The sequence below is a fragment of the Hetaerina americana genome, unplaced genomic scaffold (assembly GCF_022747635.1).
Source record: "Hetaerina americana unplaced genomic scaffold, ioHetAmer1.1.p SCAF_10, whole genome shotgun sequence".
Lineage (NCBI taxonomy): Eukaryota > Metazoa > Arthropoda > Insecta > Odonata > Calopterygidae > Hetaerina > Hetaerina americana.
Window position 1 is genome coordinate 70240222 of NW_027286070.1, and position 27430 is coordinate 70267651.

Below are 27430 nucleotides of genomic sequence, written 5' to 3' on the forward strand. Positions count from 1 at the left end.
CAGCATCACGGGCGCACGCCAAATCCTCCCCGTGCCGCTCAACACCGGCCGACGAACGACGCTCCATTTCGAACATCGCCATGCGACATTACGCCAAGGTTCGACCACAGGCGATGCCGATTCAATACGGCGCATGTACATGAACGACAGGGAACTCGATCCATCGCATCCAATTCAGGGTATTTGATCCGGAAACACGTTTACGGCTATTTGAACCGCTCGGCTGCATGTGGACGAAATAGATACCTTATAGGTAATTGAGATTTTTAAAACTCGTCATACCCGCCGCATATATCCAGTACCTCGATATTTTTCATGCAGACGTTTTGGTGTTGTAGTTGGAATGTCACACGTCCAACAGATATAACATCGCTTCAACGCTAAAATTCGATGCGTGGAACTCCTTAGTGGGTCGACGTCGTACTGCGGTATCGCACATCGCAGTTGATGTATCTCACTGTCGCACGACCCGAATCACGCGGAGACAATGTCGGGGAGGAACGGGGGGGGGGGGGTGCGAACACGGGGACGCATTCTAAGCAGCCGCGCGCCACATAATGAGAAACCACGATCGGTGATGCCCATTAACTTACTCATCACTTTCACGCGACGAAGGAAATTTAAAAACAGATATGCACATTAATTTGTAAAAGAGTAACATATTCACTAGAATCGAATTTTGTTTTGCTTTACCTACAAAACTACTTTCGAATGTCAAGGAGACGAAGGGGTCTACCGATGGAGTAATCTTGCTCCTAGAAACGTGGGACTCAGAACCATGCACGCTTTAAATTTTACCATAGAGCTCCAAAAATTAAGCGAGGGATGCCCAATCGAAATTCATTTTATAGACACTGCAAAATTAATCAGATACATTTAAGCTCAAAAAAAGGGAGGTAGCGAGAAACCAGCCCTTATCATTCCTTCAAATTGATTTCTGAGTAAGGCAAGGTTGAGTCCCGATCCCGATCTACGAAAATATTCGTGAAAATCGCCGATTTACGATTACGGATCTCCGAGACTTGCGACACAGCACTTTGACAAATGACGCAGAATAGCATGCCGGTGTAAGCAAGTGGTTAAATGTAAGGCGGCAGAAATCTTATAATACGGAATTGAAACGCTTGCGTATCGTTAAAATAAATGCCTCAATTTGAATGGCGACTGTGTGGAAAAATAGCTTAAGAATGTGCCTCCCCTATGTATATAATAAAGCTTTGTCTTTTCAATAGGTTCAATATTTGATTCTAAAACGTAAGTTACTTTCTGGACAGCCCCCGTATATTAATATTCATGAAATAAAGCTAAATATATCACCAAAAAGTTCATAAGTTCATATGACAGATTCTGACTCATGACATTATTCATACGCTCTGTACTACAAATTACAGCTCTGTTTACCAATCATTGCGAACACAAATCCATAGATATAAGATTGACTTCATGATTTTTATTACATCTATCGATCATTGAATCATTGAAATTAATACAAATATTATCGTATCGCTGAACTTAGGGCGTAATAGAGCCTTAGACAAAAAATTATCATTCCATCACTTTCTAGTTTTCCCCATGACTTCATTTTTTCTTTGCTTTTGAATACGGAATTGTTTGATGAATTTGTGATGAATGAAAAAAACATTCAGAAACCAAACTACAAATCGACTCTTCAAAAATTTTAACCAAAATATGGGAACAAATAATACATCCAGATTAAAAAAATTAAAAAAGTAAACCCTCCGTAAGCGATAGAGAATAATTCAGGTCCGAGGCGCAAATTTCTTTCATTATTTGCGGAGATTTGAACACCTTCGAGGCATTGTGCAATGAAATATTATCATCCTGCAAACTAAACTAGGTCAGGTAGTTCACCTCCCAGCCAACAAAAAAAACATTTCAACTCTAACGAGCCCCTAGGGTGCTCACAAAAGGCAAGCAACCCAGCCCACAACACACCCACCCACCCACCTTTCCGAAGGGCGGCCAGAAAAATAAACTCGTGCACCTTCCGGGCGCATCTGGTTCGCTTAACCTCACAAAAAAAATTGTGGAGAGCTGCTCCCACCCACACATTGGTGAGCTACCGATTTTCGAATAAATCTTACCCTGAAACGAGTTCAAGAGACATCTGGCCACTGCCACAAAAAAATTGGAACGGGGGAAAGGAAAAAGATAAAATATGGCTACAATAATGACCGATAAAAAGGGAGCAATCAAAAGAAGTAAGGCGTGGAGGCGAAGCAGAGCGCAGGAGGATTTTTTGAAAGGAGAGCGAGGGGAGGAATTGGAGGCAAGAGAGGGCAATCCTCAAGATGATGACTCAAAGAGCTTAATAACCGACAAATCCGAGCGTTGCTTCCCCTGGCGCTGGCCGGAGCCGGCATGAATCGTGAAATTGGGAGAGGAGGGGAGAGGGGGTTGGGGGGGAGATACGTCGCTGGTAACGTCACTCCCTAAGTAGGGGAAGGAATAATGAATGGATTCTTAAGTTTTACTATGATATTTTTTTTCAATCACGTACATCTCTTTCGACAATTGGAAATGGAAGAAGGTAAAACAACTAAATTTTGGCTTATCACACACGCCGAAAGGCATCATGAGCATATATACGTAAGGTACAAATTGACGTTGATGATCCATTTAAAACATTCGTCAAACTACTTCAATATTTTACTAATTTAAGTTTAAAAGTGATATTCACCCATTTTCTTCCTTTCAATTTCTCACTTAAGCAACCACATGGAGTTTCGTGAAAAAAATACATCCCCCATCTTCGTGGCTTTTTTTCTGGCAATCCAAACAACACATGGTGTGCGATAGATTACGGCACACGTTTCTTTGTGCTGCCAGCACATTGAAGATGATCACTAAAATCTCTCAGCGTTCGCGTTTGCATTTCGTGAAAAGTATTCAACTCATCGCTCTTTTGTCACCACAACCAAGTTAAACGCCCATTCCCACGAACACACAACTACCTACTACTACTACGGCACTAAAAAATCAGAGAAAAACATTGGTGAAGAGTCGTGAGTGGAGGATAATGGGAGAAAGTGCGAGTTTCCACAAGTGAGGGCATCTGCAGAATAATAAACCCCGAATAGAGCACGGGGAGCACTATTGTTAATGCTCCATCTGCCGCCGGCCATAACCTTTCATTCTTTGTCCACTCCTCTTTTGTCCAGAGGCAACCGCTCTTGCTCCGCCAATTATTCATGAATTAAATGAACACCACAAAACCAAACTTAAACGTGGCGGATTGAGGACATACTCAAGCGAAACTAATATTACAACATCGTTGAAAAAATAATATCTCAATGCGAAATAATAATGTGAGATATAAGCAAGAATGAAACTGATGCCATCCAGATGGCCCAAGTGAAGACATTCCCATGAATAATTAAAACAATGGCAAGTAGACACCGATGAAAAAACCATTCCATCAAATTAAGAATATGGAAACACGAATAAGCCATCACAACGAACGAAAAATGAAAGCGCCTGCAAAATTGATGTTTGAAAATAAATAATGATACAAACGCCACTGTATTAACGAAAACTAGAGATACACCTATGAAACTGAGGAACAGTAACTTCTTGCTCTATTGCTTCCTCTAAATATGAGCCGAGTCAATCAAAACTTATCCTGGAACTTAGCAATGTTATGTCTATAATAATGTCGTGACGTAAGAATTAAATACTGCTCGATGACTCCTGAATGTGGGAGGAAGCTCCAAGAAAAATATAATTCTAGGGTTGCGAACCCAGGGGTTAATAAATGACATTCCGACGTCCACTTGAGGTGAATTTGAATAGCATCTAACATCTTGCAGTCCTGGCAAAATGAAAAATTAACTGAAGGTCCCTCCATGATTTTCCTTAAAAGTACATATTGGCACGATTTCTCGGCACTTCCCCCTGCAAACATATCTGCCTTATAATTAATTTCCCATTTACTCAACTGCCACGAATGACAATCACCAGAGCCCCCGTCCGAAGCCCCACTATTACGAATACAAAAGAGCGATCGGCTGATTTCACGTGGTAAATTAAGGCACCCCTACTTTGGGGAGAGACCGGGAAGAATTATCCATCATTATTATTATTGGTATTCAACCGTTTACGGTAGGTTTAGGGTGAACACAGTCCATACAAGGGTACTCCGATACATGTCTTTGCCCCTCATAACAAAACACAACCTGACACCCGACACTGCAACAAGCCTCTCTTCGATTCAGGATACTTCTTTCCTCCCTTCATCACGACCAACATGCCACCCCTATTCCTGACCCTTCCTCGCTTGCCTAACATTCTCCCCTCTATCACAGTCTCCAACATCCCACAGCCAATCAACACGCTCTCCATCATTCTTCCCTCCTTCGTTTTGATTTCTACCAACAATCCCCTCTCCTCCCACACCATGCCTAACACTTCTTAGTTTGCTCTCCTTTCAGTCCACTTCTCCTCTTCCGTCCTTCTGCGCACCATATTCCACCAGCCTCCGCTCTAGGTCCATCATCGTCTTGATCCATCCATATATTCATATAAAGTTATGATTGACTCCAGAGGTCCTATCTCTATTGACGACCGGATGAATCTGATGCTTTTTTTTACTATTCTCATAACGTCGAGTAGGGGCAAGTAAGTAAATTGCAAGACGAAACGCTCTCATTAAGACATTACATTCAAGTTGCCGCCACGGAATCAGGTATTTTAAAAAAAATAGTTTAATCAAAACTGGCATTCAATCGAGAAATTAGGGCTGAGAGATTTGATTTTAATTTAATTTAAAATTAAAGTACTAGAATTCCGACGGTTGCACCAATATATGTATCCTGGTCTGGTTGAAAGTCGCCACCAAACCCAGCGTGCCGTGCCTTTGTGGACGGCATGTCCCACTCATAATTCCAATTAGACACCAAAACTCAACGGAAATAATTCCACGACCAAGTGAGAATGATGCATGCCATGGATTACCAACAATTAAACATGGGATGGCGTTGGAGATCTTGTGGCTTCCGTTTTACATTTGTCGCCTAATAAGGAATCCGCTAACAGGCCAATACATATTAGGAATATACACGGTCTGAGAAACAGCACGATTTTTTTAAAATGGAGCGGTAAATATGTCTTTCCCCAGCGTCCAAAATCGTCCTCAGCGGCAAGATGCACAGGACGATATATCGCCGCCAATAGGATGGTTGCTCTACATTTTTAACCGACGGCGTACGGCATGTTACCCTTACATTCAATCAACAATGACTTTGTTTTTTTTAAGTCCCTGTAAGTGGGTAGGGGCGTGAGAAAATACACGATTCCTAATTTTCCGCACGAGGATTGGCTTATATACGAACCGTGACTGCTTTCGTTTTTTCCGGACGATCGCCAGATGCAGCGAACAAAAATCTCTCTCGGACGCTCAAATCCACGCACAAGAGGTTAAGTGAATGTTTGCGAGTCGTACTTTTTTCCGGTTCTCAAAAAATAAATCTGCACCTTATGGTTATCTACCGTGACGACGGATGCTACGACTTAATCGCAGCTTTACTCAAGTACGAGGTCGCTACGAGCAGGGACAACCGACTGAAAGGGAATGAAACGTCACGGTGAACGTCAACGTGATATATGACCCCCAATCTCCCTTCCAATTCCCAAATTCATACGTTATCTCAGAAGATAAGTCCACCAAATTATCCACTTATCATCGAAATATATCTTCAAACACTCTTCCAAAAAAATCATACATGCGCCTCCCGGCTTATCCATTTTCGTTCCTCAGTTGCGTGGATTTCAATTGTCTACTCCGCTATTGCCATCATCCACGTCTCCCAGCCACAAAGAAGATTTTTATGAACATGTATCTGGCCAGTTCAGTACTGCTGCCTCCGTTTGCTAATTGTTTCATTTCGATAGGAAATAATCTTCGCTTGGGGTATTCTTTTCATTTCTCTGCTACTTTCGCCCTTTCCTATCGTCCAGCAGCGTAATTAAGCGTAATTATCAACATTACTCCACTTGTGCAAATGTTTCAACCCTTCATTTTATTTGGCAGTCATCTTCATTGCTTCAGCAATTCATCTGCTGTTTTCGGGTAGTAGTAGTAGTTTTGAGGGGAGGCGACCGACAGCTAGGGTCATTTGCGCCACAGCGAATGGACAGGAAAGGATGAAGGGTGGAGAGAAATCCGGCGTCGGCATTAGCCTACTCTTTACGAAAGGCGCCAAGGGGTCCGCAGCTTTACGTCCCATCCGACGTACGGCGCACTCACTCAAAGTGCCCTCCACAAAGCACCTCAAGTAGGGATCGAGATACCTCTGAAAAATATTCAACACCGCCGGGATTTGAACCCGGGCCCTACGGGTGGGAAGCCAGTACGATAGCCACCGCAACATCTCGATTCCCCTTCGCCCGTTCTCGATCAAACTTTCCTAGTTGAAGCTTGTCAGTCTGGTTTTATTTCCTCGTTAACTTGTACCTCAGGTTAGTTGCTAGAGAAAACAGTGGAACAATGGCAACATTTTTATACGGCTTTTGTTGTAATTCACTTGAAAAAAATACCAAAATTCTAACATTTTGTTCCTGAAAATGTTTTCACGTGTCCCCCACCTGAGTCCATGAATACAAGAACTATCCGGCGAGAACGCCCCCCCCCCATTGGTAAAATTGACCTCGTCAGTCAAACGTGTCTCAAAGTGAATAATATCTGCCATTCAAATCAGAACTTACTTTTTAAGAAAAATACTTTTAAAGAAAGATAAGTTCACTTTAACAAATTATAACAATCAAAGTTCTGAAACAAACTTCAAAATTTTCTGGAAACAAAAACAGCTGCATGGCCGCTATTTAAAATACATAGAGCGTTCTATTTTCTATTGACGACGTTACATGCTTCAAAATACGAAAAATCGTAAATATTATTTCGAAAGATGGCAAAAATGTTTCGAATGTAAATCCATTTTCAAAAAATTCTCCGAGCAACGGAGAATAATTAACGTAGATGCTTCGTTGCTTGCGCTACGAATAAGAAATGATTAAATGCCTTATCAATACATGCACTTGGTGAGTTCTGCTGGCTCGCAACGGAGTAGACGACTCAAATTACGAAATAAACTGATAAATCAGCAAGAACAGCGTCAATCAAGCCTAAGCAGCGAAGCACACAGCATTCAAGATATTGACACAAAAACTATCCGGTGAGAATGATGTGCGAGGCAAGCTAAAACAAAAACTACTTGCACTGAATACCAGAGTAAAATCATTAAAGAACATTTCCTGAAAAATCCAAATGGGTTCATTAAAAAAAAAAAACAGCGAGAATTTAGCTCACTAATAGGAATACTTTCAGACACAGGGAAGTAGAGTATTTTATATTATTATGAATTTCCCCTAGGCGGTGAAATAGTGAACCAATAAACGACAGAGAGCAATAAATAAGGGGGCTTAACACGTCCTAGGCAACGGAAGGCTCGCTCCTCCATCATGGCCGCATCAACCATGTTTGCAATGCCCTTTCCATTCAGGATAATTTACGCCCGAAAATACTTCTGCGTTACCTCATTATCTCAATTCACCAAATCTAGTGCTCTTGCGTCCTTGCCTCTCCCGGGGTAGAAGTAACAAAAAGAAAGGAATGACAGTGATGGCATCAAAATGGGTGAGACTGGAGAGATTGTCAACGAAGAATAAAACCAACTAGCAAAGAAAATGGTACGGCCAGAGAATTGCCCATACACACAAAGAAAGGAGATATTATTAAATTCTGAGACATTTTGTTAAGGGAAGTTTTTAAAAATGTTTACAAACTGAAATCAATCCTCAAAAGTAAGAATGAGTGTAGCATCACACTAAGAGACGGAGAAAAAGAAAAAAAAAACAATGCAACAATTTCAGAGTGTAAAAATCATTCGCCTTGACTGGGATTCGAACCCAGATCCCTCAATATCCGGTCGAGTGCTTTAGCCACTTAAGCTACCGAGGCGTCCTCTTAAACTCTGAAATTTTGGGGCTTTCATTCGTTAAAAGTTACTGTTGCGGCATCTCCCGCAGTTTCTTTGGAATTTGTCAAAGTGAAAACACCATAAGTGTTTAAAGTTGGCTTTAACCTCGTGGACTGTGGCGCCTCGCGCACGACTACGAATGCCTGTGACATTGTATGTACGGTATTTCGTCACAACATCTTGTTCCTTTGAAAGCCCCAACATTTCAGAGTTTAAGAGGACGCCTCGGTAGCTTAAGTGGCTAAAGCACTAGACCGGATATTGAGGGATCTGGGTTCGAATCCCAGTCAAGGCGAATGATTTTTACACTCTGAAATTGTTGCATTGAAATGCACATTAGCGGATGACTCCGTTAAAAGTTACTGTTGCGGCATCTCCCGCAGTTTCTTTGGAATTAAAAAAAAAAACAATTTCCCAGGGAAGGGATGACAAAATATCTTAGCTGGTTATTTTAAAAATATGCAGAGCACATGATGCAACACGAAAACATTCGTCATGAGGATGGGGAATGAGAACGTGATATGTTGGCATGACATGCAGGGAATGAGGGAGAGAGAAAGAGAGAGAGACGAGCGACGGAAATAAAATGAGAAAGGAAATTCGGGAGGGACAATGTGCAAGGAGAACATTCGCATCTTCGTGCATGCCTACGTCCACCAGGAAAACGTGATTAATGATCTCAACCAAGGAAAATAGTCGAGAAAGGTTTCGAAAGCAGAGATGGAAACGCAACGAAGTCATATAACACACGGAGAATACAGGAGTGGAGCAAGTCAGTCGATACGTCCAACATCCCAGATACTTCTACATTTTGAGAAAGTATGTCATTACATTAGCTATATTTGATTGAAAGTGGAAATACATAAAAGAACATAGCAATGTCGAGTAATCAACGCGCAGCATCTTCGATCCCGATTACATATAACTAATAACACCAACCAAACTTGACTAATTTATGAGTAATACATAAATCAGGGCAATTAGAACAAAGATAATGTTACACTAAATTTAATGTTTGTTATCAAGCATACATCAAATTAATGAACGACCACGTGGCATCGTCAAAGAGATCTATACAATTTTAAGCATTAATAAAAAAAATGGTCAAAAATTAAAATTATACTTGGGGAGATGTGAAATTAAATGTGGTAAAGAATTTAAAGCGTAAGTTTTCAGCTCAGCACGAGTGTGGCCAATTTTAAATTTTAACATTTGCACCGAATTTTATTACTGGAGATCATTTAATTCTTCCAGTCCGATTTAATAAAAGACATTGTTGTAATGTCATCAGTTGTTTTAAACATTTTGATCGATGCAATGGTAGAAAACGGGTAACCTAATCGTTGTTGAACTTCAGATAAGTATAACGGGCACTTCAACCAAATTCCTTGATAGTTACAGAGATAATCCTAAGGTTTCCAGATCCACTGCGGAGGATTCCCAAAAGGAAACATTCCGAATCAAAACAAAACTAATGTGACCAATAGGCACATACTAGAGAGAACTTATTTTTTCCCGTGACTCACTAGAAAAATCCAACAGAAACTCCATGGATAAGACCTTTGAGGACCGATTCCCGAAGTAAACTGTCGTATGATTGTAAAACGAAAAGAGGGATGATTGTTCAGACGAAAAGACGTCCGTCCCTCAGATTTCGTGAGGAGGCACCGATCTCCTCGCATCACCGCCGGACCTACAACAGTTTAACAGCACCTGCAGAGTCTACGGCGGGAGCGTAGGAAACGCGGGAGATGTGAAAAAGAGAAAGGGCGGAGGGGGGGGGGGAGGACGAAAGCTCAGCCCGCGGGAGGGAGCAAGGCCACAAAAACAAGTGAGCTCTCGAGACGCGTGCCTTACCCCCAGCCACGACTCTTCCCACGCTCCAGGAGATGGCGTGAGCGCCGAGAAGAGGATGAGATGGGGGGGAGTGGAGGGGGAGGGGGTTCGTCGAGTGGCCCAACCGGGAGTTCTGAGATGCCCGAGTGAGGAGGGGGAAGGGGTGGCCGGGACAGAAAGCAAAATAAAGAGTCGGGAGGCACGCGAAAGCCACCCGAGATGAGGAAACGCTCGCGAAACAAAAACGAGGGCTGTTGTGGTAAACAATAAAATAAACGTCCCCAATTAAGTTCGCGAAAACATGGAAGGATCGCGAGACATGCCAATTTCATTATTACTTCGGGGGGAAAATATATATTAAATTGGGGTATAGTCTTCCAAAAGGTAATGGGGGGGGGGAAGAAAAAGTAAACCTGTTTGATGGCGATTTAGCTTCGTTTCCGACTATGAAGATTTCCCTCTCATTCGTAATACTTCTCTGAGGGTACAATACATTAATGGGAAATAATAAACGTCGTATTTCAGTTTCTCACCAAGTTATATAAAAAGAAGTTCAAACAGAAACCTGAAACTCACTGCAATTAACTTTTTACTCACATTTTCATCATGCTGCAGTTATTGTTGCCCATCGAATTAGCCACGGTAAATGCGAACTTAAGAGCGAGGGAAAATTAATGCAAAAGAGAATATTTTGAAAAAATCTTCAGCTCATGATCCAGCGGATGAGAAGCTGCGATTCTGATTAAAGAATAATTCTACCAATCCTGAGTTGTATTTCACCAGTTTCTTCACGACAGTGAAGTTTCTTTCGGACAGTATTGAATTGTTGAGGGAAAATGCGGCTTCTGCCTCCGAGTGAATTCCGCGAATGCTCGCTCCTTTCACTCAAAGATTACATTCATCAAGTAATCACGACAACTTTCACGGAAAATACCGAATTTTATAATTTTCAATTGAGGGTTTTTGAAGCTTTCCTTTTCACTAATACATTTTTCGGTTAAATACCTCTTTAGTATTGAACATTGCTCGTGACTCTCCGCTCTTCCAACTAAGAGCATCGTACATCGAGCACAACTCTTCTGAAGACGTTCTCATTAGGGATGAAGAACCGTTGAGTCATAAAATAGCGGTAAATATCCCGAATAAAACCGTACTGACAAAATTTTAAAAGGTTATATTTCATGTACATAAAACTAAATTAAGTCGTGCCTGAGGCATACGGAAGAAGGAGAACTATTTTTTTTATTCCGAGACGGAGTAAAATGTCAACACGAATGAAAAGTCATCAAGTAAACGGGCTTTAGGAATATCATAATGAGTGGAGGAAAATATCGCACGACTGACTTCGCGTTTCACAGCCGAATTCTGCAGCCTCTATCCCACAAAGGAAGATTCTTCAAACGACATAAGCAGCAATCTGCCTCCTGGTCAAAAAGAGGCCGAGCACGTTCGCGGAGATTCCCCATCAAATTATCCGTGAATTTCCCTCGAAGTCTCACGAGTTATGTCCAGAGCTGCTGTCTACGCACTTACAACTCCCCGACTGCGACAAAACCACCACGGGTTATTAGGCTGAACTGTCCTAGGCTTACTGTCACGCTCCGTGCCTCCCAAAATAAACGCGAGAGACCTCTCTGCGGGTGAGGAAGAACTATCTACTAAGTGAAGCAATAAATGAAGGGCACATTAAGACTCGTCAAGGACGATTAGTGTACCAGAGCGGCAATATCCGACCGATATCTGGATCATCGCCACTTTGGTTTAATATATATAAGGCAAATTTTAAATTTGGTAAATTAAATTTTGGTTCCAAATACATTAAATAGCAACAACATGGTAATTACAACAACCAATAACACAAATATTAAGATTGGTTTCTTCACATGTTAATGATTACTTGAGCATAAATCGCACATTCACAGGCAACCCATGAACAGAACTACAATCTGTAATATTTACATTTGGTTCTACAAGCACATTTCATTCGTTAGCATCAGCATACCTATACCAATATGATTTATCCTAATGAAACACAACTAATTTGTAATAACTAATTTGGCATATTTCCTTCATTTATTACTTCAAAATCAATATCTCTAAAAATATTTTACACTGCATTTGAAAATTTTTATATTCAAACTATAAACGTCTGTGATATGTGTAGAGTCACAAGAAGAGTGTAGAATACATCCTGTAGTCTAGGATGCAATCCCCAGCAATTAAAAATGGATGAACAATAATGACTTGTATTTTAGGAAAAAATGTAGGAACACATAAGCATTTCTGAACAGGGAATGACATTTCTATGTCTGCTGGACATCTCCTAGGATTGGAGCGGAGAAATAATTTTTGCCTTAAGATTCTACCCTAAGGTAAGCAAGGGGCAACCAAGGCTGCTTGGAAAAATATGAAATTTCAATAACCTTCCTGGCTAGAAAACACTCCTAAAAAAGATGGTCTATAGTCCTCTCACTCACTCCGTCTCAACATTGGGAAACAAATAGGGTCCCGCCACCCAGGGTTGCCTTTCCCTCCACCATCCATAAACCCCAAAACAGGGGTGCCCAAACACCACCCTACCTCAACCTTTGTCTTTGCCCTTACCATTAACCCCTTCCCTACCCCTCGACAAAGTGACGCTGTTTAAGGCTCGCCATGTCTTCTAACCACAACTGAAGATGCTTCTATTCAACAAAAACGAAGATCATGCCACTGTAAATACATTTTTTGTGGGAAAAAAGTTATATTTCTTCATTCGAATCCATACTTAGCCACACATTCGTTATTTACGTGTTAATTTAAAATTTTCTGGAAGAATATCTTCATTACAATCCCTACCTGTAACAAAAAGGTTCGCTAATAGCACGAAAAAATATTAAATTGAGACTTTTTTTTACCGTATCAATGAAAGAAGTACAAACGGAGCATATGGTGGAGATGCAGCCAGTTTGGGTTCAATAATTTAAAAAATATTTATTACCATTAAAAAGGGCATCACACAAGATAGACATAATTGAAGGATTTAAAGTTCCAGATTTTTTTCAAATTCTTTACAATGTGCGATTTAACTGCTAATTATATCGTCACCAATGGCTTTCAATGAACACAAACTAAGAGGCAAGGGTCACTCTCATACACACATAGTCTAATCACTTATCCAATAGGTGAGTATTGTATTTGATTTGTATACATACATTGTTACTTCAGTGGTGCATTGAAGTGTATGGCTTAATCATGCTCATAAATAAAATTACACCAATTCCTCAATTTGCATGAAAAAATGAGAGTTTAATCTATTTGATGAAATCTACACCCTTCTTCATAATTCAAGAAAATTAAGAATGAACGCCTACTTCTGTCACCAAAATTCCTGCGAGGAAATCTTATTGATAAAAAGAAACAAATGTGTTATCGATCACTGGGTGATCCACTTAGTTAATGGCTCAAGATATCTCTAATTAATAATTATATACTGAATGCTTCCCTTTAATGATAATTCAAAAATTAAAATAATCAAATATGAAATATCAGGAAAGAAAATACTTAGTTCTTCACTTCCGAATCGCTTCCATCAAGTGATGCCTCCAACCAGTCTATTCAAATATGACATCATTAATTTCAAGCTAAACACTCATAGTTTGCCCCAGTAATTAAATATCTCACAACGGCAGCTATTTCAACCACCCAAGCAGTTACATGGGTGGTAAGTAGTCAACTCTAGTGCTTTGCTCCCTGGGACACACCTGATGACGACGTAAGGGTTTATCAAGATCCTAAGAGGTGCCCAGATCATTGAAGGCATCCACAGATTTTAAAAAGTTATCTCAAACATATTGCATCACAAAATATTTTTAACGATAAGGCATCAACAGAACAACTGAATTTTTCATTGACATATCCATCTTGTAAAACCCCATTAACTTTAGAAGCGCCTAAGTTAAACTTGACTTCAACTCATTCCTTTACAAAAAATAAAATTCCTCATTAAACTTAAGCATTACAATTAAGTTTATAAAAGTGGGAGTTTTTGTGGAGCAATTTATAAACATTCAGAGAATGTATTTGTTTCCTCCGTAAATCCAGGAAAAAATTTAAAGTAAATATGACATACATTATGAGCAATGGTGCCAAAATATGTAGAGGAGTCAAAACATTTGTTTGGAACTCGCATTAGAATACAGGAGTCGATCTTAAAGAAAATAGGCCCCATTGGGAAATATTTAGATAAATTGCAACGAGAAAATAATACTGGTATCTTTTTACATTAGTTATGCTACATTTGGAAATTGCAGGAAGTAATGTAAGAATTACAAGATGTAAAAATCATTCACCTTGACTGAGTTTCGAACCTGAACGCATAGACACCTTGAAACACGTAGAAAATCACAGCGTAAAAGGATGCCTTGGCAACTTAATTGCTTGAGGCACTCAGCGGGGTATCGAGAGATGTGTGTTCAAATCACAGTCAGTCCAGAGAAGAGTCACTCCCATGGATAATATTTGTCAGCAGCAGGAAAAGGTGTGACTGGGTTATTGGAGAAACTAAGAATCCTTAATGGGTAATTCTAGCTCGTGGAGACAAATCATGAAGGAAAAGACTTTTATAGATCGGCAGAGGACACATGAGAACACTCCTGGTGCATGGGAATATATCAGAACCTGCATTGGCAGATTAAACCACACAGATAATAAAAATAATGGAAATAGCCACCAAAACTGACAGATATAAATAATCTTTCTTCCATCCCATAATTCATAATCACAACAATACTAGTTTTAAGCCTCTATAATGGTTCTAATAAAAAATGCCACTGACATTCCTTTTAGCAAAAATCCACATAAATCCACAATAATGTAACTAGCATCCCTGTCTAACGCCCTTGGAATGGATGATTTGCATTATGCGTTTTTAATTTGCACACTCACATAGATTTACTTTCAAATGCTTTGATAGCATCGAACCATTATGGTGCAACTGAATGCAACACGCATAATCTAATGGATAACATATCAAAGATGGATTAGCACATGCAATGGCATTTCAAAAGACGTAGCGAACAGAACAAACCGTAATCAAACTGAAGGTGAGGCGGGAGATGATGAGCTGGAGACATTGATGGGGTTGTTTCCACATCAACTACAAGCGGGCCGTCATTACTGGTCTCTTCCATTGGACCACCTCCGCCAGGAGCCGCACTACCATATGACACCTGTGACATAACAATAACAACAAGTTGGCACAACTTAGCAGCAAAGAAAACAGGGGTCATAGAACAATGGGTGACAGTGGTACAAACAGCACAAATGAGCCTCTGATTTAAAGATTAATATGTATGAAATCAAGAAGCTAGCACCTAGTATGGTGAGTAGCATTGATCCTCCTTTGATAAGCCCAATACTCCAAATTTCAAAGGTTATCTCACGCGTAATAGGTTTTGTGTCAATGCTAGCAATTGAAAAACACTTAATGACAAACCAAGGAGGAATCGTCCGGAGCACGTAGCTCACCAAAAGTGTTCAGAATGATAAACATAGCTACAGCACACATCTCAACTCCAAACATAATTAAGTAGCGCACTATATTTATATTTTAGTGTCTGGTTTTAAATCTACATTGCAGCAGAAGGTGATTATGGACAAAATAATTCTTTTCAGATGAAATGTGAAAAACTAACATGAAGTGTGCAGCTGAGTAATTCAGACCTGATCAGTGCATTGGTTACATTTTTTTTTCTTTTCATTTTTCTATCAGGAATAAATTATACAATTTTATTGCAGACAAAAGAGGGGCAGAGAATTTTCTCAGGAAGAGAAATGTTACCTCTTATGACACTTATTATCATGGAGCAATAACAGGAATGCGAAAAGGTCTAAAAAGATAAAATACAGAAAACCAAATGAAATTCTTTCAAAACACAGGAAGGAGAGCATGCCTCCCATTGAATGACTTTAGGTTATCGCTATTGATTCTGCATATTAAAACTTTTAATACCATCAATAAATGTAATTTAGTATAACATGACTTCCAATTTTAACACAACTTATACCCTGCAACACTGGTAAGCTATGAAATGACCTCATGGTTTAACCGTATCATTAAAAAGGAAAAGATTTGAAAATGCAATAGATATGTTTGTTTCATTACTTTAGGAAACTTACATCACTCTGACTAGGACTCGGAGGCCCTGACCCTCCCACACTAAGAACTGAGTCTCCATCACCAGCAGCGCCATCTTCCAGCCTAGGTCTCTTGGCATCCTGGAAAAGAAATGGGAGAGGCAGGTTTCACATTCAGTTCCCTGCAATCTTCACAATTAAAAATTCAAATGAAACCATTATTAGATCATATCTATAGGAATAAGTAAACACCAACTTTGAGCAATAACTGAAGCATTTTATCCCATGAGAAAGTAGGTCATATTTCACCATTGACGAGCTAATGAAAGATGTTGATTGCGAGCAAAAGAAACTAGCCTTATGAATTACAATTGGAGGGCAAATGAATTAGATCAGAGTTTCAATCCTGTATTTTTTCATCACGTACTGTTTTAAAAAATATATCTAAGGGAAGTCCACATTACTCCTCATTTACATTTCTTCCAAAGGTAAACAGACCTTTTCTTAACTAACGTATTCCCTTAAAATATTACCTTCATAGGGAAAAGTAAATATTATTTCACTTGGGATCATTTAATATAAATGCACTTAAAGGTACTATTTCTTTTCTACAAAGACGTAGCATATTATTATTCATCTATATATTATAAGAAGAGCCTTATTATATCCTACAATTATGTTTTCTCTTGAATATTTCAATAGAAATTTTATTTGAATTTATTCATGCTCACTACTTAAAAATAAGATTCTATACAAACAAATACCATGTGTCAATTCTGTATAAAACTGGTGTTCCTTTATTGGTTTAAGTAGGATACCATCCTACTTTTAAAAAATCCTCCTCCTTAAGGAGGATTTTTTTCATTGGAATAAAATTCAATTATTTATTTTGAATACTAATAATGTTTACACGTACTGATATCTTTTTAAGCTTTCTTTCCCTGTCTCTTTCCCTGTAGAAATCTGCTCGTGATTCTTCCAACTGCCTTTTTTCTGCTTGTTTTTGACGATCTGGAAAATAACAATCATGTTTTCAATATAAATTAAATTCCCGGACACCTTTAGAATGTGATATTAGCTTCATTTCATTCTTACATTTCTGTTCAATCTCTTCATCATCCAGCAGCAAAGACACCACTTCTTTTGGTTTCAGTGTGTCAGGTCTAAAATTTCCTCCACTTATCACCATCCTTTGTATCTGAAAGGTTATCAAGAAAGCATTAATAAAAAAACACAGGCACTTATCCAAAAGAATAATATAAAAGGGAAACGTTCGCACGCATGCTCTTAGCTTCAGATCCGGTCCATGCACTATAAATCCCAGTCTAACTTAATTACTAAGGAAGCATCATAAATATTCTACATAATATAAACAATATAAAAGAGGAACTATTGCATGATCTTAGCTTCAGATCCAGTCTATGGAATATAAATCCCTAGATAAATCAAACACGAAGAATGCATAATACGAGTACATTCTGGAGGCACAGTGAGGAAAGCAGCTGTCGACGTAGGGCTCCGAGTATAGGTCGGTGGGCGAATGGGGTTGGGTACAAAAACTCCGTCCAATTAGTAAGCTTTGAGGAAAGGGGTCCCAAATGCCGCTGCGATCAGTAAAATTGGCTCCTGAATGGTAGAAAAATCCTCAACATATCACTGATTCCATTAAACACCTTAATCTAATTATAATTTTCGCCACCCTTAGGCAATAAAGAACTGCGCATCTCCTTCTTTATACTCAAAGACCGATTCCTAAAATGAGTAAGTAGCTCCAGCATTAAAGCAGGAATATCTTCAAAGAGTTTAAGAAATGGAGAATTGGTAAGGGCATCACGGAAAGGGCAAATGAGATCACGTAAGGAGCGGTGCGGTTCCAACTTCCCTTCATCCACTCCCTGACAACTAGCCATCATTTTCGACGCCCACCGATGGACAAGCATCGCCATCTCCGCCGAGGGAAAAACGATGGGGGCGTATTGATGAAGTCACACGATCGCACAGAAATCTTCCCGACGTCGGCCTTCCCGCACACGTGGTTGGACCACCCGCCGGTAAAAATCGTGGCGTGGAAGAGAGCTTCCACGGATTAGGATCCCAAAATGTCCCCTGAAAATTAACCAATGGTGGGGCTGTGCCAAATGGAAGCGAGGAGTTTAAACCATAAACATTGAGATTAACATAATTATAAAAACCAAATGACGAGCGAATTAAATCAAATGAACGGACAACTACACATGTTTCGTTTCCAAAGCGACGAAAAGGTTAAAATCCTGGTGGGTTGACAATGATGTAACCAAGAATAATGCATGCATAAGACTCTAATAAAGTGACAATTTTATGCAGTTACAAATAATTACTAACATGAAGAGCGACCAGCAACTAACATTCAACACATGTAATGCATTTTACTCGTTACTCAATTAATTTTCATAATCCCACGCTAACAACACTCGAGTACGTCTTTAACAAAGGCAATATTTTCATCTTTCAATGAATGTACGGTGGCCAAAAATGTAATTCTGAGAGAAATTGTGAGGCACGAGTCTTTGAGGAAAAACCCACTGATTTCTAAGACAAAAAGAACACATTCTTCTTTGGACTGGAGCGAAGATGTTCAGGCATCAAAAATATTTTCTGTTGACTGTGCCCATTGACGCTCCCTGAATTCTCAACACGAGACAATTTAAGGTTCGATATGAATACGCCAATGAATTTATAATCAAGTTAAGCTTCACAGTTTTTTTTAGAAAGATTCAATATAAAATTCTTATGAGGAGGCAGAATTAATAAATGGGCGAGCAAATGATTTTCGCATTCAATTATGTAAGTATTTACGTCAATGCTGTCAATGGTGTAGATAACTTCTGAGACAAATGGGGAGTTCATCGCAGGCGACGTGGGCGATGGTTGGAGACCACACACGGAGAACCACGAAAGACACGATCTTTAACTCAGAAATCATAGGGGTCCCGCGTAAGAAATATCAGGTTAGAGAGCAAGGAAGAAAGAAAGAAAGAAGTGAATGGGGTAACCCGCAACTTCTTTGTATTCTCCCGCTCCTCAAACGGGGGCGGGAGACGACCACCGGCGTCCCTTTTCCGACAGTTACCCCCTCCCTCAAGGCGTCCTCCCTGCGCAATCCCCACCCCCTCTTCCACTCGCCGTCGGGTACCTGCACCCTCCGAGACCATATCTCACCAACACCTTAACTCCGCTGTGCGCAGTGGCTCTTAATGCACCGATGCGACCGTCTCCGATAAGAGACAGAAGGTGCCGTACAAGCAAAGGCCCCATTCCACCCAACCACGACACCTACCAGCGGCGGCGCCGCGTGTGATTTTTGCCGAGAACTTAGGGAGGAATGCCTTATGAAGGGGAGGAGTGGGCGGAAAGTGGTTGCCCCTTAGAAGGGTTGGCGGAGGCATCATCCCCCTCCTCCCCCCGGCGCGCGCCCAAATGTTACGGCCAAACGTATTTAAAAGCGAGAGGGGAGACTAAAAGCATCGCAAGTCTTTCGCCGATGATTATTACGTCAATATCCTTAAGTGGAAAGCGTGCTCGGATGAAAATCTCAACAAGGAAACTAGTTTTCCCGATGTAAGCATGGAGAGACTTACAAAGTGGTCTTTATATGGCGTCAATAAAAAGCCGGGCACGCGTTAAGAGGTCGAAGTTGACTCGATTCCTTTAAAAGAAGCATCTTAAGAAGCTCAGTTAATGCACGCAATTCAATCTCGTGATCAAATCTCTTCGCAATCCATTGTTGCCATCACGAAGACGAAGCCTAAACGCGCTTACTGATCATGAATTAGTAAGATTAAGGAGTAGGGAATAAAGCTGCCGAACACCAGGGAAAGACAGCGCTCAATCAAAATCAATGCCGGGGAAAAAATGTATAGATTAAACGCCATCGTGATTATTACACGCATGGTTGACAATACCACATTTCATAAACGACCGGAAGTAAAAAATACCAATGTTATCTTTCCACTAAATCTTTTTATTCGCTACAACTAGTTTCGACGCATCGCGTCATCCTCAGATGCGTCGCAACTAGTAATAGCGAATAAAAACATTAGTGGAAAGATAACATTGGTATTTTTTACTTCAGTGACAATGTATTTCCACAAAGTTAACCCTGAAAACATCTAATTTGAACACTAAACTGATTAATGCACCTAAAATCGGAAGCAGCCGACATTTCTAAGGGTGGCTCCCGAAGGACTTCGCAGTTCTTCCGGTGGTCCACGTGCTAAAAGGGCTCTTGGCTCGAGAAAATATGTAATACAAGCGCGCTTAACTTGTCCCGAAGGTCTTTACGGATGACCAAGAGCAGAGTCGAGTGTCTGCTTGCGAAGACCTTCTGCAAAGGCATCGCGACGATTCCCCAATCCCTTTACAGTCCCGACCTGACTCCAGCAGACTATTTCTTATTCCCAAGAGTGAACTCCTCCCTCAAAGCACATCACCATGGTACCCTAAGTGCCGTCAAAGAAGCTTTCACGCGTACCCTTAAGAACCTTCCAGAATCCGCTTACAAAGGAGCCAACGAGTCGTTGAAAAGCCGCTGCCAAAAGTGCGTCGACTCTGAAGGAGTGTACTGTGAATAATTTTTGAGCCAATATCTGAAATAAATCTACTACCTTGATCAAAAAGTTCCCGGAATAACCACCGTGTGGCGCTCCCATCGTTCCGATTTGAGTTCTGTTTTTTTTGTTAAATTGGTACATCTGTTGTTGATATTCCCTTTAAATCTTAGTGTCATAACTTGACATTTGCAAAAGTTACGGTCGGTTTTCGGTATGTCCATCAGTGCTTCCTGCGATTTTTCCATTACTTCCTCTCGGCTGCTAAAACGCGTTCCCCGTAATGGTTTTTTAACTCGATTGAACAGAAAGAAGTCACAGGGAGCCAAATCAGGTGAATTCGGTGGCTGTTGGATGGTATTTGTTGCATTTTTCGTCAAAAAATTACGAATAATGATAGCACTGTGCGACGGTGCGTTATCATGGTGCAAAATCCACGAGTTTTCTGCCCACATTTCTGGTCTCTTTCGGCGAATTGCTTCACGCAAACGTCTCATAACGCCCAAATAATACTCTTTGTTTACTGTCTGGCCTTCTGGCAAAAATTCATGATGCACTACACCGTTGTAATCCATGAAAACCGTCAGCATTGCCTTCTTTTTTGACTGAAAACGACGTGGTTTTTTTGGTCTCGGCTCATTTGGTGAACGCCATTCACTTGCCTGATGTCTGGATTGCGTGTCGTACTCATAAACCCACGTCTCGTCTCCAGTAATGATCCTTTTGATGAATGTGGGATCGGATTCAGCCTCGCAAATCATGTCTTTTGCGACGTCAACACGGTCTCTTTTTTGCATGAAATTGAGGTCTTTTGGAACCAACTTTGCTGCTACACGACGGAAACCCAAATCATTAACCACAATGTCTTGGGCGGATCCATAGGCAATGTTCAAGTCCTCCGATATTTCTCTGATGGTTAATTTGCGGTTATTGACCAACATTTCTTTTACTTTATCAATTTTTTCACCGACTTTCGATGTCGATGGTCTGCCACTGCGTTCATCATCTTCGATTGACTCACGACCACTTCTGAACCGCTCGTGCCAATGGTAAACGACCGTTTTTTTTAGAGAATCGTTGCCGAAAAACTTTTCCAACATTTCCAACGTCCGTGCGCCACTAAATCCGTTTTTTACGCAAAATTTAATACAAGTTCGTTGTTGCAAATTTAAATCCATTTCTGAAATTGTAAAAAATCGCCAACACACACAGAGATAGATGTACTCTTGGCTACGTAATTTTTGCAAATGTCAAGTTATGACACTAAGATTTAAAGGGAATATCAACAACAGATGTACCAATTTAACAAAAAAAACAGAACTCAAATCGGAACGATGGGAGCGCCACACGGTGGTTATTCCGGGAACTTTTTGATCAAGGTAGTATTTTTCCAAACCTTTCCCCGATACTTTTCATACAAACCATGCATTCGGCAACCCAACCATCAACGACTCTATTTCCATTCCGACAGAAAATTTTAAGACCCGTCAGGTTCAACTTTTTAAGTTGTGTCCATTTCCCGCTAGGCTTTTCACCGAGTTATCCTAGCGGCCGAATCATTTTTTTAACACTCCACAAAACAATTTTTTTTAATGGAGGTGTAGAGAAAAACTTATATTTGCTTTGATTATCATTTATTGACTGTAATTAATCCAATGGCATGAAATGAGACGGCTTAGTTACGCAAGTGGAAGCTTCGAAAGAGGGAGACGGGGCAAGCACTTGACTAACAATCAGTGCTGCTTCGAATTCACAAATGCAACTTAATATGCGATATAACATACAATTACTTAATTAATACTACCTTAATACGCGGGAAATAACATACAACTAACAATACGCGATACTTAAATGAAGAAATAATCTTTGATATCTTCCATTACATCGAGAGAACATAAGATTTAATGGAAAAATGAAGTGCATAGGGTTGCTAGATTATTCTAGAACCTTCGCAGCCCAATAGCAAACGAACATCCTCAATTTTTTCGGTTCGATACCCCTTTCCCAATCGCATAGATAGGGCTCCACCAATCAACAACCTTTGGAAATGAACGGCTCTCGAGGGATGACTTCAACCAATTTCATTATTGCAACGATGACAACCGAATCTTTGGCGCCCCCCTCCCTCAAACCATTATTGCATCCCCGGCCATTGCTGCATCCCCTGATCCGAGCACCGGCCCTGCCGGGGGCACAACGGGGAAGGGGTCGCCGCTATCGGATTGCGCGGATGGGGGTATCGATGTCAGAGACAGAGGAAGAGGGCAACCGGCCAAGTTGAGGTCGAGGGGAGGGAGGGAGGGGGGAGGGAGGCAGGGGAGACTGAGGCAGGGGGAGAATAAGGCTGTAAGGGGGGGGATAAAGGACCGACACGCAGCAGCCAGACCAACGTCGGATTCAGCCAATCACCTTCCACTCCGTCTCGCTCGTTCTCCTATTCAGAATACACTCCTTTCTTCCTGAATCCAGCAAAACGCTTTATCCATTCTGTCAATTCTACCCCCCCTCGAGCTCAAGGTCATCCCATTCTTCCTCCTCTCGTGTAGCTGAAGCCGTAAAACATCCTATTTGATAAAAAAAACTATTCGACGGCGAATAGTTCAGCAATAGAATCCTTGAATTGTTTGCAGCCCTGGTGTCATGCCACGCCCTCCGAATTTCCGCTGGGCAGAAACCCAAAGATTTGCAACCAGCAACCGCCACTACAAATAGAATATATTCAACAGGAACCATACACACAGGGTCTGTCCCAAACAGTAAGCATTACGATTGTTCATGTATGTTTACAGTAAGTAAAGCCATTTGACGTTGAAAAGGTAATTTGAAGTGGAATCGATTGGTCTTACGTTGGCGCATGATGTTGTACTCATTATCTTTATTCCCGTCACACAGAGGAGCTGCACTATTATCTCAATAAAACACACAAAAAATAAAAAAAAATTGAGGGCTACACAAACTAATTTTCACACCGCTTGCCTCTCCATTCCCTGTTTCATTTCCCTACTTCATCGAATAACGGAATGATCGCAACTGAGCACCATTTCCTGTGCCTTCTTTTTCTCGATGCACCAGTTTCCCTTTCCGCTCTTCTTCGAGTCTTTGATTTCCCCAATACCAGCGGCAGTTCCCATTCGTTTCCCTTCAATACCTACAAATACAAGCATGCCACACAAGGCGGCGTCAAGCCTCCGCTGTTTTTCATTCTCCAGAATTCACACAGCACATTTCCAATATTAGCATATTAGTTTACTAATTTAATATAAAAGTTATCTATTCCACTTTTTTAAAAAACGATAAAATTATTAACACAAAAATTATACACAGTTCTCTCATTGAATAAAAACAAAGTAGTTCTCTTTCTTCCTTTCTTTCTCTGAACAGCATTGCTTTTGCTTCCGCCGCCTGCACTCACTTGGTTCCATCAATTCTCCAACACTTTTCATGTTCCCTTCGACCGCAAACGCGTAACCCCGCCACCCCCCCCCCCCGCCGGGCCCCCACACACCCACCGTGCAGAGCCCCTCTTTCCACCCGAGTGGATGAAAGACGACAGCGGGACGAGATGCAAGCGAACCCATCCGCACGACACGATCCGATCTCAAACGCAGGTGTTCCCGAAGCTCTCTCTCCTTAATTGCCACCGCAAAACCTTTACGAAGTTTATCTCAAGTTTTACCGGCCAAATCCCCCCGCCACACTCTCCCTGCTTCGCATTTCCGCTCATGTCCGCGTGATGAATCAGGGACTGTCGGGCTGGGAATCCCATGACACGGAAGCAGTTAACACCAAAAAAAAAGTCTGCCGTCCAACAAATAACTTTCTCCCTAAACATAGTCGGCATGGAGGCATAAGTACACAACTAAACGAAATAAAATATCATGATCAGAACATCGGAATACACCGATCTTAACAGAAATGCAACAACAATGGCAATATGGGCATCGATTCCACGTGCAGTGAGTTATTTCAAAGGTACGATGTGATTAAAAAACCATCACGTGACGATCAAATTAGAACGTTGACTGTGAAGCCACCAGGCATGGATAGGTGTTATGAATTTGAAAAGCGAATCATGTAAGTGGTATTCATTAATGTGATTGGGGACAATGCGATAGGCAAGTTAACCGTTAAATTCCTAAAGGTCCAATACCATAGGCAATCGATGTTTAGAAACCGCCAATCTCAACATCCGAATATGAATTTTAGAATTTATAGGGAGACTAATCTTTAAGCTCACTAATGAAAGGTAGGCATATGTGTTTATCATGGACATACACACATGCATCGCTACGGTACACAAAGACAGCTCGTTAATCGTCGAACAGACAACTAGAGGTATCCAATCCCACCTGGTGCCTGCTCGCGCCGTTTGTTGGATGGCGGGGTATTTTTACATAGACATAGATACAGGAGTAAAGAAGTTTTCCAGGCACACCCATTTCTGCTGAAATTTCAAATGCCTAATAGAATGCATGACATAATATCTAATTTCAACTCGATAAGGAAAAAAATATAACATTTCGATTCCTTAGGGGTACCCGCTCATTAGGGCAGGACTTCAATGCGTTTAAAAAACAACTAGGCCACAATTAGAAAAATATCATAATTATTGTTTAGACCTAATAAAAATGTCGAGTCCTTAAAACGAAACAATTTTGAAGCATTTTAATTTTTCTTGCTCGTGCAATCATTATTATTTTTCGACGCGACACAAAAATTATTTAGATATGAGGCAATGAAGAAGTAAATAGAGTGGGACACTTAGCTGGACGGATGCTTCAAATGAGATATAGGGCTTACGATAGACGTATGAAAAAAATAATTCATTCCCACTAATGATCAACACTAATCATTGGCAAGTATCGCAAAATTCACACAACAGGGCCTGTTGTCCATTCCAAAAAAACTCCAGAGTATGCTTATAGCTTCAACCTAAATCCTGCTCTAAACTGAGGTGTGAATTCCTTCCCCAAGGAGCACTCATTTCTTGCCGGTCCATCGAAATAATGCACACTACGCGAAATATTTCGAAAAACGTAAAATAGGAATGAGGAAGCAAGGGTGGGAAAAGAGCCAACGCGAAAGGGATTCAAACGAGGCGTTCAAATGCCTTTTTTTCCGTTGCCCTCGGAAATTGTGAGGATACCGATAACTTTTCAGCTTCATAAAACCAACAAGAAAAAAAAGCGCCCACGCCATTGAAAATGAGACTGATTTCTTGGGAGTGAGTACACAGGTAAATAAAAAAAATACTCATGAAAGGTTTCATCGATCAAAATTTAGGAGAGGAAGACCGTGGTGGAGAATACTCATCACTCGCAACCACCCAAGGCAAAAAGTAAATTTCATTTCTACTTCTTCCGTTAGATTTTTGAGTCGTCCGAGATTACACCAAATCCATCACCACGATCCATTTCCACGCCCTACGAAGAAAAACTCCGCCATTAAAAAAAGAGCGTCGACGGAAGGAAAGAAATGCCAAGAACCGAACCCAGAGGAGAGACGAAGAAAAATCATTTCCGGCACAATCCTCCACTTCATTGTTTTGCGCACAGCCCGCTCGGTGGAAGAAAAAAAGGATGGGCAGCATGGCACGGTCCGAACTCTACTTGGGAAATCTTTTCCTGGGCATGAGAAGGATGGGGCGAGAGTGTTGCCCTCGCACGGTAGACCAGGGGAGGCGGGATAAGATTTCGTTTCCTCCTTGGAAGGATTTTCCCCGCTGAGTTTCCCTCTCTTTAGACCGCAAGATGAGGATGGGACTTCGATTGCAATAACTCGGGTAGGGCATCGATCTATTCAACGACCGGCGAGGAGAGGACCAACATCGCCACTGGGCACCTTCCTTCCTTCTCACCTCACCCCACGCTCCACGACCCAAATGGCGCAACTGATGTCAGTGCAAACACACCTACCTAACACAAATACGAAAGTTGCAGGGAAAAAGAAAGAAGCATGGGCGTTGTCAAATCGATGTCGCAAACATTCCGCGCCTGACGAAGATGGCCTTGCCATTGAAACGGCGTTGCAATTTCTTCCTTTTCCCTATTCTTAGATATTTTTTCTTGGATACCTTTTGTCCTTCGTAACTCCCTTCATGGATTACCTTTACTCCTGGGACCAACCGTAAACTTAGGCCGCTCCAAGTGCGGCGACGGGTCCCCCATGCGACCAGCGCGAGAGCGGCCCACTCCACAGCGATCGACCGGGCCCCGTGAGCTACCAAATCATTTAGGACTTTCAGCACTTTCCCTCACATCACTCATGTCTCTCCATCTCTCTCTCTATTTTATCACCGATGGCACCCGCAAGCAACATTATTCCATTTAGAATACACCTTAGGTTTTCAGAATCTGACACCGTAGGGGAGTTCAATTTCCGGGAATTTTCGCGTTAGTTTGGGCAAAAAGTCTAAGGGACCACCGCAAGAAATTCCATGCTCAGGCCATTACCTTTATCCACAAATTCAACCAACAAATCAAGGGTATTTGTTGCTCCATTGGATTCTTGACCCCTCCGTACACTTTTATTTCCGGGTAACCCTTCTATGGAGTGTCATTGCTTCTTACAGGGACCAGATCACTTTGTTTAACGCAGCTTCGATGCCCGAGGCGAGATACGAACCCGCGACTTAAGTGTTGGCAGCGAGCATGGCTTCCCATCTGACTAACCCGGCCGGTGATTTATACATTGCAAACATTTGGCTATATAATATCATTTCACCATCAACAACGGTAAGCCGTTTGCATTGTTCGTAGTGAAATCGGTGCGACGTTAAACTTCCAACCCCTCTCGCTGGAGTAAACAATTACCTCTCACTGAAATTAACAATTTTTCTCTCACCCGCTTAATGGGGTTGGATTCCAAGTCAATTGGGAGCCATTAAATCATTACCTA

General features: G+C 41.1%; 1 protein-coding gene across 1 annotated transcript in view; it reads right to left on the minus strand.

Annotated features, from left to right (window-relative positions):
• Ino80 (chromatin-remodeling ATPase INO80) overlaps positions 1-27430 on the minus strand; it is a 196612-nt gene that overhangs the window by 51751 nt on the left and 117431 nt on the right. Inside the window, exons 25-28 of the mRNA XM_071598816.1 lie at positions 17043-17145; positions 16864-16958; positions 15990-16088; positions 14899-15040 (exon numbers count right to left, since the gene is read on the minus strand). Of these exons, the coding sequence (XP_071454917.1) occupies positions 14899-15040; positions 15990-16088; positions 16864-16958; positions 17043-17145 (439 nt within the window). The remainder of the gene's footprint in view (positions 1-14898; positions 15041-15989; positions 16089-16863; positions 16959-17042; positions 17146-27430) is intronic.